Source organism: Oncorhynchus kisutch, linkage group LG26 (genome assembly GCF_002021735.2).
Source record: "Oncorhynchus kisutch isolate 150728-3 linkage group LG26, Okis_V2, whole genome shotgun sequence".
Taxonomy (NCBI): Eukaryota; Metazoa; Chordata; class Actinopteri; order Salmoniformes; family Salmonidae; genus Oncorhynchus; species Oncorhynchus kisutch.
The window spans coordinates 40,891,937-40,911,058 of record NC_034199.2 but is presented as its reverse complement, the minus strand read 5'-3'; the positions used below and the strand labels follow the sequence as shown (position 1 = coordinate 40,911,058).

The following is a 19,122-nucleotide window of genomic DNA, read 5'->3' as shown; positions in this document are numbered from 1 at the left end:
ATTTTACATTGCCAGTGTAAAGTGATCTGTAAATTGTTCAACTACCCTCTTTGCAACTTTTGAAATGATTGGCAGAAATGTTATTGAGCATACTGGGCTGAGTGTTTGGGATAAGTGAACAATCCCCATGTTTTATATGTTTTTCCAACACAACTAAAAAGTAATACTTAAGGTAAAATTCAAAGTGTGGCGTTTGCATGCATAGTCATTAAAACCATGTTACATGATTTCTTCATGCGTGTTGTATGAGATGCGCGCGCAACACCAGGGCCCATGTTTTTCGGATGTGTCGCGCTGGCTGTCGGGATTGCTCAGACGCTGTGGACATGTCCGCCATGTTTTCCATGGCACTGGGAGAGGATCAACCGAGAAAAATAGCTTCTAAATCCATGTGAACGCGACCAGAAATGGCTTTTCACATTGAATTTCGACCGAATGAGAACCAATGAATCCTTCTAGTGTGGAAACAGCGGAGTCCCTTGTGGATTTATACCGAGTTTTTGAGCGAATTCGGGCGGGATACATGTTTTCTTCGCATTCAATGTGATTGCGATAGGGGCCAACAATGAGTAAACTATCGTTCCGAGCGCGAGCGCTAGACGCCGCCAAACCTCTCCCCATATACCGCAACAAAGACCTTCCAGACCTAAATGACTGCGTTTCGATCAACCGGGCTGTGCCCCAAATGCCTACGGGGATGGAAAAAGAAGAAGAATCGGTAAGAAAAACGTTTTAAAATTGAGATCTCTTAAAAAATATATTTCAGGTGCACAGCAGGGCGATTGTATTCTTGATGCGTTTACGCAACGTCTTGTGCGTATGTTATGTCTATGCTGTGGGTCCTTCATTTCACGCTCGTTGCGTAGTAAATCGTGGTCTTTACGCCAATATATACTCTCATAGCGTAAACAACGAGGCTTCTGTATGATTGGTGACGCTTTCTTCGACTAGTGACGTGAATGATTTTACGTAAAATGTCTTGGTTGCTATTGATAACAAACAGGCGTGCGTTGTCGTAACAAGTTAGCTGGGCTAACATTAGCTAGCTAATTTACAGTGAGTTTCTTATTCAACTGTATATGCCTGAAGTAGGTAATCAAATAAAGTAACTATTGTATACTAGTTGGCTAACGGTTAGTTAACTTGGGTTAACTCTAGCTAACTGTCTTCACTAAGTAACTAACAGGAGATGTGTGGGTGGCAGATGGCTATAGGCGCCGTAAAATAACCTTGGCCCACTTGTTAGACTAGCAGGGTAGCTAGCTACTTCTGTCTTTGATCTGTATTCTTGTTACATCAGTGCAGATGTAGTATTGCCTGCAGTCAAACAGCAATGAAAGGATTCCTACACCTTTCAAGTTGTTGCAGGAGGTTTCATCACCATGCTGCAAGCCGCTGTTGTTTTGCCTGTGCAGCTGTGCTGCCAATGAACCCAGGCCATACAAAGTGTTATTTGCAGACAAAACGGTCTTGTCTGCTCTCCGTTTGTACAGTATATGAAAGGCAGCCTCTTGCATTCATGCTATGCAAACATGGGATTTATTTAATTTAAAATACAGAGCCGGTCAGTTACAAAGTAAACATATTAAGTTAATCTCATCATTCTTTCTCTCCCTTACTCACTTTATATCTGGTTCTTCCTCCGTCTCACTCTCTCGCTTTCTGAATTGTGCAAATATAGGGTTTCAAAGAAATTGAATATTTCTCTCCCTCTCTCAGGAGCATCATCTCCAGAGGGCCATCTCTGCTCAGTCGGTTTTCAGGGAGAAAAAGGAGAACATGGTCATCCCGGTGCCTGAGGCAGAGAGCAACATCACTTACTACGACCGCCTCTACAAAGGAGAGCTCAGGATCCCCAAACAGCTCTTCCACATCCAGCGTCAGTAGCATTTCCTTGGAAGCAGCCTCTATAGGCTAGACCCCCTCCAATCCAACTCTCTTAACACACACACACACGCATATTGACTCTAACACACACGCATATTGACTCTAACACACATTTTGACTCAGAGGACAAGCTATCAAATAGTTTCTGAAAGGTTGCGTGCCACATCTGAATAGTGACTCTTTGACCAGCTAGCTAGTACATATTAGCCAAGGTTACCGAACAATTGATGTCAGTTGTTACCACATCACTTTCACAAGATGAAATCTGTCCAGCAGCCGACCAACTGTAATTGGTTAAAGAGGCCCTACACTAAAGCATTTGCACCAAGAAAGCCTTTGCTGACTTCATTTTATCCTCTCTTCCTCCTCTCACAGCCCTGGGTCTGGACAATGAGCAGCCAGACTATGACATGGACTCAGAGGATGAGATCCTCCTCAACAGACTCAACCGCAAGATGGAAATCAAACCCATACAGTTTGAGACCATGGTGGACAGGTTGGAGAAAGCCAGCACAAATCAGGTAACATAACACCCTCCGTCTGGACCAGCAGCAATTGTGTTATCTGTGTTTATAGAAGATTGACCTGGTTGTAATGCTGCTATAAGAGGTGTTTGCTCTGGAAAATAATCAAGGGAAACATTGTAATAAACTGAACTCATCTCACGTCTTCTCACAGATGGTCACTATCACAGAGGCCAAACTGCTGCTGAACGAGGATGACTACCTCCTGAAGGCAGTGTACGACTACTGGGTGAGGAAGAGGAAGAACTGCCGGGGCCCGTCGCTCATCCCCCTCATCAAGTTGGAGAAGAGGGACGGCTCCACCAACAACGACGCCTACGTGGCATTCAGACGACGCACAGAGAAGATGCAGACCAGGAAGGTGAGAAATTAGAATCACGTGGCGTGGACTGAAGTGTCTCCTCGCACTTAGATTATTTGCAGTTTCAGTATTAGGCGATCATTTGCTGCTCTTTCAGTCTGTGATGACCTTTATTGTAGCGACTCTTATATAAATTTTTTATTATTTTACTAGGCAATTAAGTTAATAACAAATTCTTATTTACAATGCCGGCAAAACCCTAACCCAGACGACACTGGGCCAATTGTTTTGCTTTATCTTAGCCAGGTCGCAGTTGCAAATGAGAACTTGTTCTCAACTAGCCTACCTGGTTAAATAAAGGTGTAAAAAAAATGGTATGCTGCCCTATGGGACTCCCAATCATGTCGGGTTGTGATGCAGCCTGGAATCGAACCAGGGTCTGTAGTGACGTCTCTAGCACTGAGACGCAGACCGCTGTGCCTCTCGGGAGCCCCATTGCAAAGGAAAACTTAAAAAAATAGTTTCTGTTCTATCAAGACTTGGAGCCGTGCACAATTTAATTATTAATTGAATGATGTTGCATGTGATTTGTTTCATGTTAGTGTAACAGTATAACTTTAGACCGTCCCCTACGCCCATACCCGGGCGCGAACCAGGGACCCTCTGCATACATCAACAACAATCACCCTATAAGCATTGTTACCCATCGCTCCACAAAAGCCGCGGCCAAGTGACGTCACTGATTGAACCGCTATTTAGCGCGCACCGCTAGCTAAGCTAGCCGTTTCACATCCGTTACATTAGCTACAATATGTTGTCGCCCCTGTAATGTGCTATACAAGCATTTATGTCTCTCTGTACCCTTCTCACTCGGGTCCCCTGTGTAGGCTTGATGATCCTGAGGGTTGGTATAGTTGTTTGACCGTGTCTCTCGATGTTTAGAACCGTAAGAATGACGAGGCGTCCTATGAGAAGATGTTGAAGCTGAGGAGGGAGTTCAGCCGGACGGTCACCATCCTGGAGATGATCAAGCGGAGGGAGAAGAGCAAGAGAGAGCTGCTGCACCTCACCCTGGAGGTGGTGGAGAAAAGGTGAGCCATAAAAGCATTGTGAGATTGTAGTCTGTGCCTTATTGGTGCCTTGTTTCTCACAATGCGCGTGTGACTGTAGCCTGTGTCCTGGAGGAACCCAGCAGGGCTTCCTGTGTTAAGAGCAGGCACGGCTGCAGGTCATGCCGAGTGGTCATTGTCGGAGCGGGCTGCAGGTCATGCCGAGTGGTCATTGTCGGAGAGGGCTGCAGGTCATGCCGAGTGGTCATTGTCGGAGTGGGCTGCAGGTCATGCCGAGTGGTCATTGTCGGAGCGGGCTGCAGGTCATGCCGAGTGGTCATTGTCGGAGCGGGCTGCAGGTCATGCCGAGTGGTCATTGTCGGAGCGGGCTGCAGGTCATGCCGAGTGGTCATTGTCGGAGCGGGCTGCAGGTCATGCCGAGTGGTCATTGTCGGAGCGGGCTGCAGGTCATGCCGAGTGGTCATTGTCGGAGCGGGCTGCAGGTCATGCCGAGTGGTCATTGTCGGAGCGGGCTGCAGGTCATGCCGAGTGGTCATTGTCGGAGCGGGCTGCAGGTCATGCCGAGTGGTCATTGTCGGAGCGGGCTGCAGGTCATGCCAGGTGGTCTGTCGGAGTGGGCTGCAGGTCATGCCAGGTGGTCTGTCGGAGCGGGCTGCAGGTCATGCCGAGTGGTCATTGTCGGAGCGGGCTGCAGGTCATGCCAGGTGGTCTGTCGGAGTGGGCTGCAGGTCATGCCAGGTGGTCTGTCGGAGCGGGCTGCAGGTCACCTAGTTTCTAACACTGTAACACACTAGTCCCGGTGCTGAAAGAAAAGGCTTGTCTCGGCCTGTTCTTTCATGTTGACGGTGAATACCGTCAAGTCAATATGAATGATGGTCAAGTTACAGCTGCCTATTTTATTTTACATTCCCCCCCCCACCCCCTGTATATTGAATGAATGTATTCTTATTATTTATGTGTTGTTTCTGTGTAGATATCAGATGGGTGACTTTACAGGTGAAGTCCTCAGTGAGGTGACAGCCCCTCTGGCTGAGAAGCCCGTCTACACAGTTCCAATCACTGTAACCAACGGAAACCGCCATAACCACAAAGCTGAGATCAAAATCAAGGTAATATTAGGGCTTCTATCAACCATAACATTACCTCTTTACTTTTACCTGGGGGGGGGGGATTACATTTGACCACCAAGCAGATCAGAATAGGGAGATGCTGGAGGATGAAACACTGATTACATTTCAAGAAATTGAGTGTAGCAATGAACTCTTCTCACTCTGATCATTTGACTATGAAGAAATCTTGTCTGTGTGGCTCCGACACTTAACGACCTTTAACTCCACTGTCTTTCTCTATCAGACGCATAAGTCAGGTGGTCTCCCCTACCACGGGTACCACCATGTCTCGGTGAAGGACGAGGATCCCTTTGACTTTGTCAGACCAAAGAAAAAGTACACCAGGCGGGAACCTCTGTGCCGCCCCGGCAGGCCTGCCAAGCGCCAGCACATCGTTAACAAGGCCGATATTAAACAGTATGACTTCCACAGCTCTGGAGAGGAGGACTACCCACTGGTCAGTACCTCTGAGAACAGGGTCCTGATGATAATATCATATTGAAGAAGTTCATGCTTTATGACATATTTAGTTTGTGTGCATTTTATAGTGTTGGTTTTTTGTCTTCTCCTTCAGTCTCCATCATCAGAACCGGACGAGGAGAATGATCCAGATGGAACGTTTGCCTTCAGAAGGAAAGCAGGATGCCATTACCTTGCTGTGAGTCTCACTGCAATCACAACTGTAATTAAAGTATATTCTCTCGCATTCGTTTGCAATTCCACACATTATTAGTATCGGTGGTAATATTGTGCTATTGGGTCTAGTCTGTGGCTAAGGTGGTATTTGGTCCCGTCTGTATGTCACTGGTAACTAGCCTAAATGAGTAACGGTTGCCTCTGCCTGTCTCTCCAGCCCTGTTTGGACCAGACCTCTGGGCTCCTGTGGGATCACCCTGAGTTGGCAGGGCTGGATGCTCTGCGGCATCGTCAGTCCCTCACCGCCCTCTCTGTACCCCAACGATGTGTGGGACTGGCCCGTAGGAGAGTGGGCCGAGGTGGCAGGTATGTCACAGCATACCTCTCACACTGCGTCCACTTATTCTCCTTTGAAATATTGGTCTTCGCCGTCTTCTGTTCTGATTGTTATGCTATAGGTTAGGTATATTGTAGGTTAGGTATTTATCGCGACTTTGATTTAAGTCAAATCATAATGTGAGTTAACATTTATGAATAATCTCCTCTTCTCTCAGGGTCCTGTTGGATCGGGCATCGTCAGACCTGGATGGAGTACTGAAGCAGCTAGACTCAGGTGTCTTCAGCTCCTCCTTCCCCAAGGGCCTTTCTGACCACCAAGTACCCACACAGAACCATCGAACTATGCCTGGCTCTGCATCCTCCCTGACAGACCTTCTGAGCAACATTCAAGCCCTGAGGTGGCGCTTTTTCAGACCTAGGTCTACCCAGGGTGACGACAGTGGGGAAGGCAGGACAGGTAGACCTTCCATGGACAACAGGTTGTCTGGAGGGCTGTTTGTCCACACCAAGAACAGTGGCTCAGGTGAGCTCCTCCTCAACACCATAGTGAAGGTCCATCTTCCACTTTCCAAGCCACTATCAAACATAATTGAACTGTATACAGTTTCTATCTTGGCTATATTGTGATAATACTGCTTGTGGAACACATTTGGTTCTTCTGTTAAATTTCACATTGTGGTTTTGTTTTCCTGTTAGCCCCCATGGTCTTCCTCAAATTTCTCAACAGAAACTGTTCTCAGATCTGCCAGGAATGGTTGATTCACAACTCCCAGTCAGAAATGATTTGTTCAGGGAAGTGGAAAGACTGCCACTGAACTGTAGCATGTTAGGAGCTTGCATATTGAGGAACTGGCCTCTCTCCTGTTTCTGTTTGCAATTTCCTTGGTCGCTTCTTCTCTCTGACCCCTAGTGTTAAGGAGTGGCACCGCAGGCAGTCTTCATCTCCTCACCATATCCTCCTCCCTTCAAGGATGCTGTATCACAGTCTTCTTATCTTCCCTCTCTTGTTGCTGTGCACACCACCAATAGTATATGTATTGGTCTCTCTTTTATCTCTGTTGTTCTTAGTCTGATGGCCTTGATCTCCTGTATCTGCAGGTGGCATCACAGAGGAACAATACCAGGTCCATCAGCAGGCTCTGGCCCAGATGCAGAAACAGCAGCTGGCTCAACTGCAGCTGAAAGCTCCTCCTCCCCAGCAGCATTTCTCACTGCCCGAGCGACAAAACACACAGGTACACAGTCTTTCACCCCTTACACAGCATTCCTAATGACTTCAGTCCAGTCGGTGGGGCAGAATGCTTTTTCATTTAATGTGGTGATAGGTGTCAAACAGCTCCGTGTGTGTTTGGATGACTGCTATGGCCGTGTTCTGTTCTAAAGACTGTCGTTATATTGTGTTGTAGACTGCTGGCTCCACTGACTGCATCATATCAAAGACTCTTGACTCGGCCGGCGCCCATTTTGCTGCATCAGCTGTGATCAGTGCTCCAGGCCAGGTCAACAATGAGAACAAACCAGACAACACCAGCGTCAACGGGGTCGTCCAGCCTTTAGGTCCGCTTCAGAATATATCATGCATTTGAAATCTATGGACTACTCTCAGATATTATTTTGTTGTTGGGTTCCGTAGAGGAGTTGAGTCATTGCAAAATGACCACCCCACTTCATTAATTCACATTTTAAGATATGTGCTTATTCGGGGTAATAGGCCTACTCGGGTTTGACGGTGTCATATCACCTCTCCTGCAGGGACCTCCAGACCTCCTCACTCTACCAGCACATCCCAGGGCGGCACAGGGTTGGACAGGTCAGGTCGGACCCCATCCAGCGGTGGCCCTCTGCTCCCTGCTTCCCACTCGACCACACCCCAGTCTCTGCCCAATCACCGGGGCCACGGCAGCGCTGTCTCCCCTGCCCACCACCACCACAATGCCCGGCCCTCACCGTCTTCCTTGAAGCTGGCCACCATGGCCACAAGCAGCCTGGACCGCGTGCCCAAGGTGACGCCTGCCATCAGCAGCATGGCCAGGTAAGACCTTTTCATTTCTGAAAATGAAATAACACACATGGAATCATGTAGTAACCAAAAAAGTGTTAAACAAATCAAAATATATTTTAGATTTTTTATTATATTTTAAAAGACCAAGTCCATATTACGGCAAGAACAGCTCAAATAAGCAAAGAGAAATGACAGTCCGTCATTACTTTAAGACATGAAGGTCCTGAAAATGGCAAGAACTTTGAAAGTTTAAGGGCAGTTGCAAAAGCCACCAAGCGCTATGATGAAACTGTCTCTCATGAGGACAGCCACAGGAAAGGAAGACCCAGAGTCACCTCTGCTGCAGAGGATAAGTTCATTAGACTTGCCAGCCTCAGAAATTGCAGCCCAAATAAATGCTTCATAGAGTTAAAGTAACAGACACATCTCAACATCACCTGTTCAGAGGAGACTGTGTGAATCAGGCCTTCGTGGTCGAATTGCTGCAAAGAAACCACTACTAAAGGACACCAATAAGAAGAGTTGCTTGGGCCAAGAAACATGAGCAATGGACATTAGACCGGTGGAAATCTGTCCTTTGGTATTATGAGTCCAAATTTGAGATTTTTGGTTCCAGCCATTGTCTTTGTGAGATGTAGAGTAGGTGAACTGATCTCTGCATGTGTGGTTCCCACCGTGAAGCATGGAGGAGGTGGTGTGGGGGTGCTTTGCACGTGACACTGTCTGTGATATATTTAGAATTCAAGGCAAACTTACCCAGCATGTCTACCACAGCAGCGATCTGCCATCCCATCTGATTTGGGCTTAGTTCCACTATCATTTGTTTTTCAACAGGACAATGACCCAAACACACCTCAAGGCTATTTGACCAAAGAAGAGCCACTAGAGCTAAATAACACTCTGTAATGTCCACAACCACATATACTTTGAACTCGTGAAAAGTGGGAGATGCTGTCAAGAAACACTGGCATATTTTATCATCGGACCCAGCTTTGCCAGCTGAATTTAAGAATCCACCACTTATTGTATATAGGAGAGCTCGCAGTTTACACAATAAATTGGTCCATGCCAACTGCCAGCCACAAAAGAACATCAGCCAGGCTCTTTTATGGCATCTTCCGAATGGCAGCTATTAAAGGTTGAGCACAGTGCAACAATATGAAGTGCGAATATTTCTGCCACCCACAGACAGGAAATCAGTTCCAAATAAATGACATTATGTGCTCCACCACCCATGTTATCTAAATTATTAAATGTCAATGTGGCCTGTATTTATTTTCAAGATTTTGTGGCATAGAGAAAGTTATGATATCAGACAGGGGAGGTGATACTAATAATACTCTGAGTAAAAGACGATGGCAGGGTAGCCTAGTGGTTAGAGCGTTGGACTAGTAACCGGAAGGTTGCAAGTTCAAACCCCCGAGCTGACAAGGTACAGATCTGTCGTTCTGCCCCTGAACAGGCAGTTAACCCACTGTTCCTAGGCCGTCATTGAAAATAAGAAATTGTTCTTAACTGACTTGCCTGGTTCAATAGAGGCTGATACGTAATGCTTATTAAAAAGCAGTGATACTATCGTGCGGGGTTCTTCTTTTTTTCTCACTTTATTCAGTTACCATGCACCCGCAAAAAAGATAGCTCAGATGTGAGAGTGCCTTTTTAAATTAAGAATCTAAAATATTTGGATTTGTTTAACACTTTTTTGGTTACTACATGATTCCATATGTGTTATTTCATAGTTTTGATGTCTTCACTATTATTCTACAATGTAGAAAATAGTAAAAAAATATAGAAAAATCCTTGAATGAGTACATGCGTCTCCGCTTTTGACTGGTACTGTACATGTGTTTTTAATTTTCCAGGCATACCAATTTGCTCTTTATCTGAATAATGAATGACTATTTCTTAATTTTTTTCAGGGATAATCACGAACCGGAGAGACTTGCGCTGAACGGTATTTCAGAGACCACAGTACCGATGGAGGTGACATAACCTCGTCCCTTCCTCCTCCCCTCAGACCGGTGAATGTGACAAACTAACTCGCCTCCGCTAGAAAGAATGCAAGCCCCAGCCACCAGAGGGCAAGCATATACAAGGACCTATACAGAATCGAGCATATCAAAATATTATAACAAATTTGTCTATTATAAATGTACATTTTGTAAATTGGGAATATCACTAACTTGTAAAATAGTATATTTGTATCATTGGTATGTTTCTTTTTTTCTGTTACTTGAATTCTAGCGAATTTGTCATCATGCTTTTGCACTTAAAAATGCAAAAAAAAAAGTTGTACATGAGAAAAAGCAAAAAAAAGACTTGTTTGTTGTTGGGATCATGAGCATGAACCACGGATCCCGTATCACTCGTTTTCACTATTTATTTTGCAATGTTTACATTTTTGTATCTCTAAAGAGGAAATGAATCCGCAAAATGTGGACATTGGTGTTGCTAGCATATTTTATTATTGTGCTTTTTTTTTCTTCTGAAGATGGAAAAATTATCCTGATTTTTGATTTGGTTTCACAAATTGAATAGATATAGTCTTTTTGTAAGTAACGTTAGATTAGTAATGGTATTTTCCCCTTCAGACAATTTATTTTCTGTTACTTTGTCAGTTGTAACAGGAATTTGTCTTTTTAATTCTGTTTTTTATTTTTTCATTCAATGCAGAATTTTCCAAAAACAGTGAAGAAATCTTAAATGTGCCATTCGCCATACAAACCTATTTATTTGAAATGACAAATAAATGCATCCTAAGATCTATCTGCAAATGTAAAGCAGGAAACCCATTTTTTTTTTAAATAATATATTTGTCTTTTTACACAGGTAGGGAGCCAATGAAGAGTACATAGGAATCTTACCATTCTATCTGTAATGTATTACGCGGTGTAATCTTGAAGATTACTTGGCAACTCTGTTGAATGACTAACCCTTTGGATTGGGGGGTGCAGATCAATATTTTTGGGATTTTTTTTTCTCCCTTGGTGAAGGGGCAAGAAACATGTTGAAACGATGTCTGATGGTCGGTGCTTGACCTCTCCTGTAGATTAGTGTAGTTGATGTAGTGATTCCTGTACAGATATTAGAAATATGTTTAGATAATTATCTAGTGTTCATGCACTATTTCTTCAGACATACCTGTTTCCCTGTTACTTGTTCTTGGAGGGTTTCAGAAAAAAGTGCTGGGAAATAAACATATCTATTCATATCAGTATATTAACTCTCTTTCTTATTGTTTGCGTTTTTCTTCACCAAAGTGAGTTATGTATTTAGCCTTAAGTGAAGTTTTACTCAAGAAAGTGATTGTATGCTACATCTGTTGCTATGTTTTAGTCTTCAGAATGTTCTATACTCTGTTTAGTAGTTATCCTTCACTGCAGTCTGAAATGTATTCCGATGCAAGATCTCGAGTGAGGTTTTAGTCATGTAAGGTAGGCCAACTAAAGACATGGACCAGCCTGGTCTCATAGACTAGACGTAACATAGTAGAGGTACATTCGGGAAGCTCAAGTTAGTATATGTTATGTTTGGTATGTTTACATAAGACATGGTTACTTGAGGTAAAAACAAAAGCAGGGTGGTTGATCAGGTGAACGTCTCTAAACCGCAAAGGTTGTGTGTTCGAATCTCATCAGGGACAGTTCTAGCTAATTAGCAACTAGTTTTAGCTCCTTTGCAACTATTTAGCAGGTTAGCTAACCCTTCCCCTAGCCAGGCTGACAGGTTGAATGGACCCCTTATTAGCGTTGGGGGACATCAGAGGCCCCCTCATTCATAGGAAACCCACTAGAGGGAAGCATTGGGTTGAGTGATTAGCTTTCAAAGGATCATATTTATCGAATAAGAAGCTGGAGCACACCCAGAGGAATGTTTTTTGTGTAGAGGTGCTGACTAACTCTGAATAAACTGCAAGCAATTTTTTTGAAATAGCTGAACATATATAAACGCCCAGTAATTTATTGGGTAAAACATCAACGTTTCGACATCACTGTGCCTTCTTAAAGGATCATATTGGACCATCAATTCTATTTTACACAGAAATGTCTTATGTGGTGATGAGTTAAATTAGGGGACTAGGTGTATAACATTTTCAAAGTAATATCAATGGCAATAACTTATTGTAACGTTTATCAATATGATTTCACTACTGCTCCCAAAATTGCATTGGTGTCATGTTCGGGATGCAAGCACGTGATAAACTGCAACATCAGCATCCCCATCTCTTGGGTGGACCTAGATGGGATTGACTGGACAGCATCAGCGCAACGAGCTTCAAATTGGTGGATGCTGGTTATGATGCACGGCGCCATCGGTGGATACGGGAATACTGGAAGTCTGAAGCAAATATTTGACCACGAAAATGGAAACTTGAACTCAAATCCATAACAGACCATTCATTCATCAAGCTATTTTTTTTCAACTTGAATTCAGCCTACCACCAATTGTTGAATTGACAGGAATGGACGCTCGAGATTGAATTTCAGCGAACCACATTGGAAAGGAGTGGTTAACCTCACCTCTTCGAAGAAACCTGGTGTAAACTTCACGATACGCAGAGAAAGTTATTTGGGATATCTGGTTGGATATAACGTAGTACTGTGGACATGGCGGATGCTGCTGAGTGCGGTGTGAAAGTGATGTGCCGATTCAGGCCCTTCAACCAACAGAGACAAATACATTCCGAAATTCAAGGGCGAAGATACGGTGGTAATAACGGTGAGCAAAACGATTTGATAGACCTAATGTTCATTGTGTAGTCTACAAACAAAGCCATGGTGCACAGGTGTTTATATTCACTCACAAATTCAGTTTGGCAAAACAAACGGTGATGTGTAACCTTGATCACGGACATGGGTGGGGCCTAAATGGGCAATTGTTTGGAATAATAATGGTGTAAACGCCAAAAAGGGACCGATATTTATATAAATATTTCCTTAACTCTGCTATCAATGGAAGCAAATCCAGTAATGTACTGCGGTTCAGTGAGCTGACACTCATCCGCGCTTGTTTCCTCCTGAATTGCGTGCGCGAATACTCAACACTTGACGTTATCGCGTGTTTTCTGGTGGGGAAACTGAGTTGGATGCGCTCTCATGCACAGATAAAGATGTCAGCTACAAAACAATTCCAAGCAAATTGTTTGAATCACGCCTATTCAATCTTCCATAATCAAAATTGTACCAAATAATGTATTTCATTTTCGCGCCTTCTCAAAAAATACTTTGATATCGTGGGAAGAGTGAGGCTGCAGAGGCTGCCATAGCCTGACGGCGGTGGTGTTTAACAAATGTTCAGTTGTTTACATTCATGTCATACAAACAAACAAACAAACAAACACACACACACAACTTCACAGCAATATCTAAGTGAGCTTGAGTTGACCCTTGTACTCACGTACACAAACACTCACTTCATAATTTGCTCACACACGCATATGGTTGCACATGGCCTGACCAGTGTTTGCCTTTGCCCAGGGGAAGGTTGGGGGTATGGTTGCACATGGCCTGACCAGTGTTTGCCTGTGCCCAGGGGAAGGTTGGGGGTATGGTTGCACATGGCCTGACCAGTGTTTGTCTTAGCCCAGGGGAAGGTTGGGGGTATGGTTGCACATGGCTTGACCAGTGTTTGCCTTAGCCCAGGGAAGGCTGGGGGTATGGTTGCATATGGTCTGACCAGTGTTTGTCTAAGCCCAGGGGAAGGTTGGGGGTATGGTTGCACATGGCCTGATCAGTGTTTGCCTTGGCCCAGGGGAAGGTTGGGGGTATGGTTGCACATGGCCTGACCAGTGTTTGTCTTAGCCCAGGGGAAGGTTGGGGATATGGTTGCATGTGGCCTGACCAGTGTTTGCCTTTGCCCAGGGGAAGGTTGGGGGTATGGTTGCACATGGCCTGACCAGTGTTTGTCTTAGCCCAGGGGAAGGTTGGTGGTATGGTTGCACATGGCCTGACCAGTGTTTGTCTTAGCCCAGGGGAAGGTTGGGGGTATGGTTGCACATGGCCTGACCAGTGTTTGTCTTAGCCTAGGGGAAGGTTGGGGGTATGGTTGCATATGGCCTGACCAGTGTTTGCCTTGGCCCAGGGGAAGGTTGGGGGTATGGTTGCATACCCCCACACCTTCTACACCAGCTCCGACACTTGTCGGATGTGGCAGGGCTTGCAAACTATTACAGACTACAAAGGGAAGCACAGCCGTGAATGCATGCATCATTTGTAAAGTGGGGGAAGTGGGAAGTGTTAGGTAACCCACTCAAACACGCACACACACACAGACACACACACTTAGGCCTAGTCTAGTTCTTACTGTCTGTTCCACTAATTCAGATAGATACATAAATGAGATATTCACTAGAAGTCTAGAGTATCATGTAAAATAAAGCAATGCACCGTGTAATCCTCTTATTCTTGCCCCGACAATTAGAGGTATTGATTTGCAGTATAATTTCAATTTTGTAACCTACAGTAGTCTAACTGCTTATCAGAAAGAAGCTGATGATTTCATTGATATAATTGCAAAGCCTCAAACAGCTTCACACCTGGCGCAAATTAAATGAATGATTTAACAGATACAGAGGATATACTGTATACAGTATATTTAACTGAATTAATTATTCATTTGTATGTGTTATAGTTTAAAATACATTGTTGTAAACATTGACATGAGACTACAATGTGTAGGCTATTGAGGGGATAGACTTTCTTCAGTATTAAAGCGAACAAGTTCAGCCTTGTTCCAGTTCTGTTCCAGTCTGTGTGTTTTATAGGGGTGAAATAGTGCTGTGTCTTTCTTTACTATTGATAAATGTTCCCTCTAAACAGAGGCAGGAGCACAGTCTCTTGGGTAATTCTGTTTCCATGACGATGGAGGCAGGAGGTCATTAGAAATGATTGACAGGGGAGTAGAAGGTCACTGGCTGGAATCATCATCAACAATTACAAACACACAGACATACAGTTGCTGCATGTGCTCTTACACTAGCTATCCCTGACCAAGAGCAGGAGAGTGTATGGCTGGTCACATGCTGTACAGGTGTACATCTGACCCGTTTTCTCCCACAGCAACACCTGAACTCTCCCTCTCTGCATCAGGTTTGCCAAAGGAGCATGTTGTCTTTACTTTCCCTAGGTGATACAGAGAAGGTTAATTCTGCTGAAAGACATTCCTAGTCAGGCAGTCTTCCACCATAGTAATGTCCACAGCACACAATGAGAGCATGTTGATTTGTATGTATGTAACCGGTGTCTGTATATAGCCTCTCTACTGTATATAGCCTCACTACTTTTTCACTGTCTTTTTACAGTTGTTTTTATTTCTTTACTTACCTATTGTTCACCTAATACATTTTTTGCACTATTGGTTAGAGCCTGTAAGTAAGCATTTCACTGTATGGTTGTATTCTGCGCACGTGACAAATAAACTTTGATTTGATTTAATAATGCTTGTTCTGAATCCTTCATGTGGGATGGAAACCATGCTCTCCAGCAGAACGAAGGTCTGTTCCTTTGGGACAACATCTATTATTGAGAAAATGGCATCTTGACCGTGTATGTGTGTGTGTGTGTGTGTGTTCACACATCATTTATTGAGATTGTGGGATATAGTGTATGTGTGTGTGTTCACACATCATTTATTGAGATTGTGGGATATAGTGTATGTGTGTGTGTTCACACATCATTTATTGAGATTGTAGGATATAGTGTATGTGTGTGTTCACACATCATTTATTGAGATTGTGGGATATAGTGTATGTGTGTGTGTGTTCACACATCATTTATTGAGATTGTAGGATATAGTGTATGTGTGTGTGATCGCATTTGTAAATCTGGCATATTTCTGCCATACTGCTATGGGTTTCCTATTTGTCTTTCAAGCTAGGCTGAAGTAATGCTCACATGTCAATTAGAACACATGGGGTGTATTGACCTGAGGTGCCTTTATAGGAGATGTGGCATGTTACTAGTTCATTCTATATTGAACACGTTCTCTTACAAAGACATTGGAATGGTTGAGAGTGACAACCTTGTCTCTTTGGAGGTTGGAATGGTTGAGAGTGACAACCTTGTCTCTTTGGAGGTTGGAATGATTGAGAGTGACAACCTTGTCTCTTTGGAGGTTGGAATGATTGAGAGTGACAACCTTGTCTCTTTGGAGGTTGGAATGATTGAGAGTGACAACCTTGTCTCTTTGGAGGTTGGAATGATTGAGAATGACAACCTTGTCTCTTTGACAGTTGTCACTCTTCCCCTCTCTACCCCCCCCCCCCCCCCCCTCCCAGAATACAAAGCAGTACCTTAACAATGCTGAGAAGACCTTGGTCTCGACTGAACAAGAGATTGAGACACAGCAGACAGCCTTCCTGTCACAGAGAGGAAGAGAGGGGGGGGGGGGGTAGAGAGGGGAAGAGTGAGAGAGCAAGAGGGAGAGGGGGGGTAGAGGGGGGAAGAGTGAGAGAGCAAGAGGGAGAGGGGGGGTAGACTGAGAGAGGAAGGGAAACAGAGAGAGAGATGGGTGGGTAGAGAGGTGAAGAGTGAGAGAGCAAGAGAGAGAGATGGGGGGTAGAGAGGGGAAGAGTGAGAGAGGGAGAGGGGGTAGAGAGGGGAAGAGTGAGAGAGCAAGAGGGAGAGGGGGGAAGAGAGGGGAAGAGTGAGAGAGCAAGGGAAACAGAGAGAGAGATGGGGAGGGGGTAGAGAGGGGAAGAGTGGGAGAGGAAGGGAAACAGAGAGGGAGAAGTCTGTATCACTCAACAGCTGGCCGACATCCAATCAGCACAAGACTCTCCCTTTGGGTGTCAGTTTCCGTGGCGACCGGGTCCTTGTTAGAACAACAGCTTTCTCTCTCTCCCACTATTGGGGTCCTTGACCCCTTGCCTACACTATAAAAGAAAAGTCGCTCCTCTGTCAGAAAGCTGGTCCAGAACAAAGAGAGGCAAAATAAAATACTTTTATGGATCAATGTTGTGGATCAGTGTTGCAGTTACAGATGGAGTTTGAGACCCATGAATAAACAACATTGTACAACAATGCCCCCTGAAACCATGGTACATAATGAGCTATTGCCCAACATCAACAGACAGTAATGTGAAGTTGAGGGCCAGCACTATATACTGTGGTCTGTGAACTTTCAATTCCATGTGGTACTGTTAAACTGTATGGAACACTGGCCTCCCCAGAGTGGCGGTAGACAGAAGGAGAGCGTTCTGAACTCATTAAGACATTTTACTCTCCTATCTGGGTAGCGTGACAGCACAGCTAAAATAAGTGTTTAATCACAGTAAAGCAGCCCTGACGTTCCAATTGGCTCCCTGGCTGTAGCCGGCCAGGGGGGAATTAGGGATAGTAGTGTAGGGTGTAGTCTTCACAAACTACTGCGACACACAGTGGAGAATGTGAAAGCCGGCACACCAGCCAGTCTCTTCCTACAGGCATAAGTTATTCTGTGGAATTCTACTGTATTTAATTTCAGTCCATTTTTAGAGTGAGTTGTCTCCAGTTGTCCAACATCTTATTTGTTTGTCATTCTGTTTACCGACTTTCTATTAATTTAAACTACTATGCTGACAAAACAATATAAACTAGACTAGAGTATGTTAGCATTCTAGCTACATGGTCACTGCTGGAAAGTATTCAGGCCCCTTCTCCTTTTGTTACGCTACAGCCTTATTCTAAAATGGATCAAATAAAATGTTTTCCTCATCGATCTACATACAATACCCCATAATGACATCACAATACCCCATAATGACATCACAATACCCCATAATGACATCACAATACCCCATAATGACATCACAATACCCCATAATGACAAAGTGCAAACAGGTTTTTAGAAATGTTTGCAAATGTATTAAATATAAAAAACAGAAATACCTTATCTACATAAGTATTCAGACACTTTGCTATGAGACTCGAAATTGAGCTCAGATGCATCCTGTTTCCATTGATTATACTTGAGATTTTTCTACAACTTGATTGAAGTCCACCTGTGGTAAATTCAGTGGATTGGATATGATTTGGAAAGGCACACACCTGTCTATATAAAGGTCCCACAGTTGACAGTGCATGTCAGAGCAAAAACCAAGACATGAGGTCGAAGGAATTGTCTCTAGAGCTCCGAGGCAGGATTGTGTCGAGGCACAGATCTGGGGAAGGGTACCAAAAAATGTCTGCAGCATTGAAGGTCCCCAAGAACACCGTGGCCTCCATCATTCTTAAATGAAAGAAGTTTGGAACCACCAAGACTCTTACTAGAGCTGGCTGCGGTGACCAAGAACCCAATGGTCCAGAGTTCCTCTGTGGAAATGGGAAAACCTTCCAGAAGGACAACCATCTCTGCAAAATTCCACCAATCAGGCCTTTATGGTAGAGTGGCCAGACGGAAGCCACTCCTCAGTAAAAGGCACATGACAGCCCGCTTTGGAGTTTGCCCAAAGGACTCTCAGACCATGAGAAACAAGATTCTCTGGTCTGATGAAACCAAGATTGAACTCTTTGGCCTGAATGCCAAGGGTCACGTCTGGAGGAAACATGGGACTATCTCTAAGGTGAAGCATGGTGGAGGCAGCATCATGCTGTGGGGATGTGGGAGACTAGTCAGGATCGAGGGAAAGATGAACGGAGCAAAGTACAGAGAGATCCTTGACGAAAACCTTCTCCAGAGCACCCAGGACCTCAGGCTGGGGGGGAAGGTTCACCTTCCAACAGGACAACGACCCTAAGCACACAGCCAAGACAATGCAGGAGTGGCTTCGGGACAAGTCTCTGAATGTCCTTGAGTGGACCAGCCAGAGCCCGGACGTGAACCTGATCAAACATCTCTGGAGAGACCTGAAAATAGCTGAGCAGCGATGCTCCCTATCCAACCTGACAGAGCTTGAGAGGATCTGCAGAGAAGAATGGGAGAAACTCCCCAAATACAGGTGTGCCAAGCTTGAAGTGTCATACCCAAGAATACTCGAGGCTGTAATCGCTTCCAAAGGGGCTTCAACAAAGTACTGAGTAAAGGGTACGAATACTTATGTAAATTTGATATTTCGGCTTTATTTATTTTTGAATTTGCCCACAATTTTTAAAAAATGTTTTTGCTTCGTCATTATGGAGTATTGTGTGTAGATTGATGAGGGGGGGGAAAAGTCAAGTGGTCTGAATACTTTCCGATATACTTATACTTATTCAAGGGCTTTGATGAACATGACTCTGGAGGATAGCTAGAACACTGTTGCTTGATGAAACTGGGGACTCTGGAGGATAGCTAGAAC

General features: G+C 44.5%; 1 protein-coding gene and 1 pseudogene across 4 annotated transcripts; both read left to right on the top strand.

Moving 5' to 3' along the window:
• The first annotated feature begins 298 nt into the window (after positions 1 to 298).
• LOC109871243 (enhancer of polycomb homolog 2) lies at positions 299 to 11,096 on the top strand. 4 transcript variants are annotated; one of them, XM_031805919.1, is made up of 14 exons: positions 299 to 718; positions 1,720 to 1,879; positions 2,263 to 2,408; positions 2,566 to 2,772; positions 3,655 to 3,803; positions 4,756 to 4,891; positions 5,136 to 5,348; positions 5,466 to 5,573; positions 5,745 to 5,893; positions 6,082 to 6,389; positions 6,965 to 7,101; positions 7,273 to 7,423; positions 7,619 to 7,898; positions 9,788 to 11,096. In XM_031805919.1, exons 1-14 carry the CDS (start codon positions 566 to 568, stop codon positions 9,858 to 9,860), a joined length of 2,370 nt encoding a protein of 789 aa, XP_031661779.1. In that variant the 5' UTR covers positions 299 to 565; the 3' UTR covers positions 9,861 to 11,096. The 4 variants fall into 4 exon arrangements, with proteins under 4 accessions (XP_031661779.1, XP_020317641.1, XP_031661780.1 ...); XM_020462052.2 differs by having other exon boundaries at positions 304 to 718; positions 5,466 to 5,549; positions 9,788 to 11,085; XM_031805920.1 differs by lacking the exon at positions 299 to 718 and adding an exon at positions 951 to 1,056.
• Positions 11,097 to 12,129: 1,033 nt separating this feature from the next.
• LOC109870754 (kinesin heavy chain-like) overlaps positions 12,130 to 19,122 on the top strand; it is a 41,980-nt pseudogene continuing 34,987 nt past the window's right edge.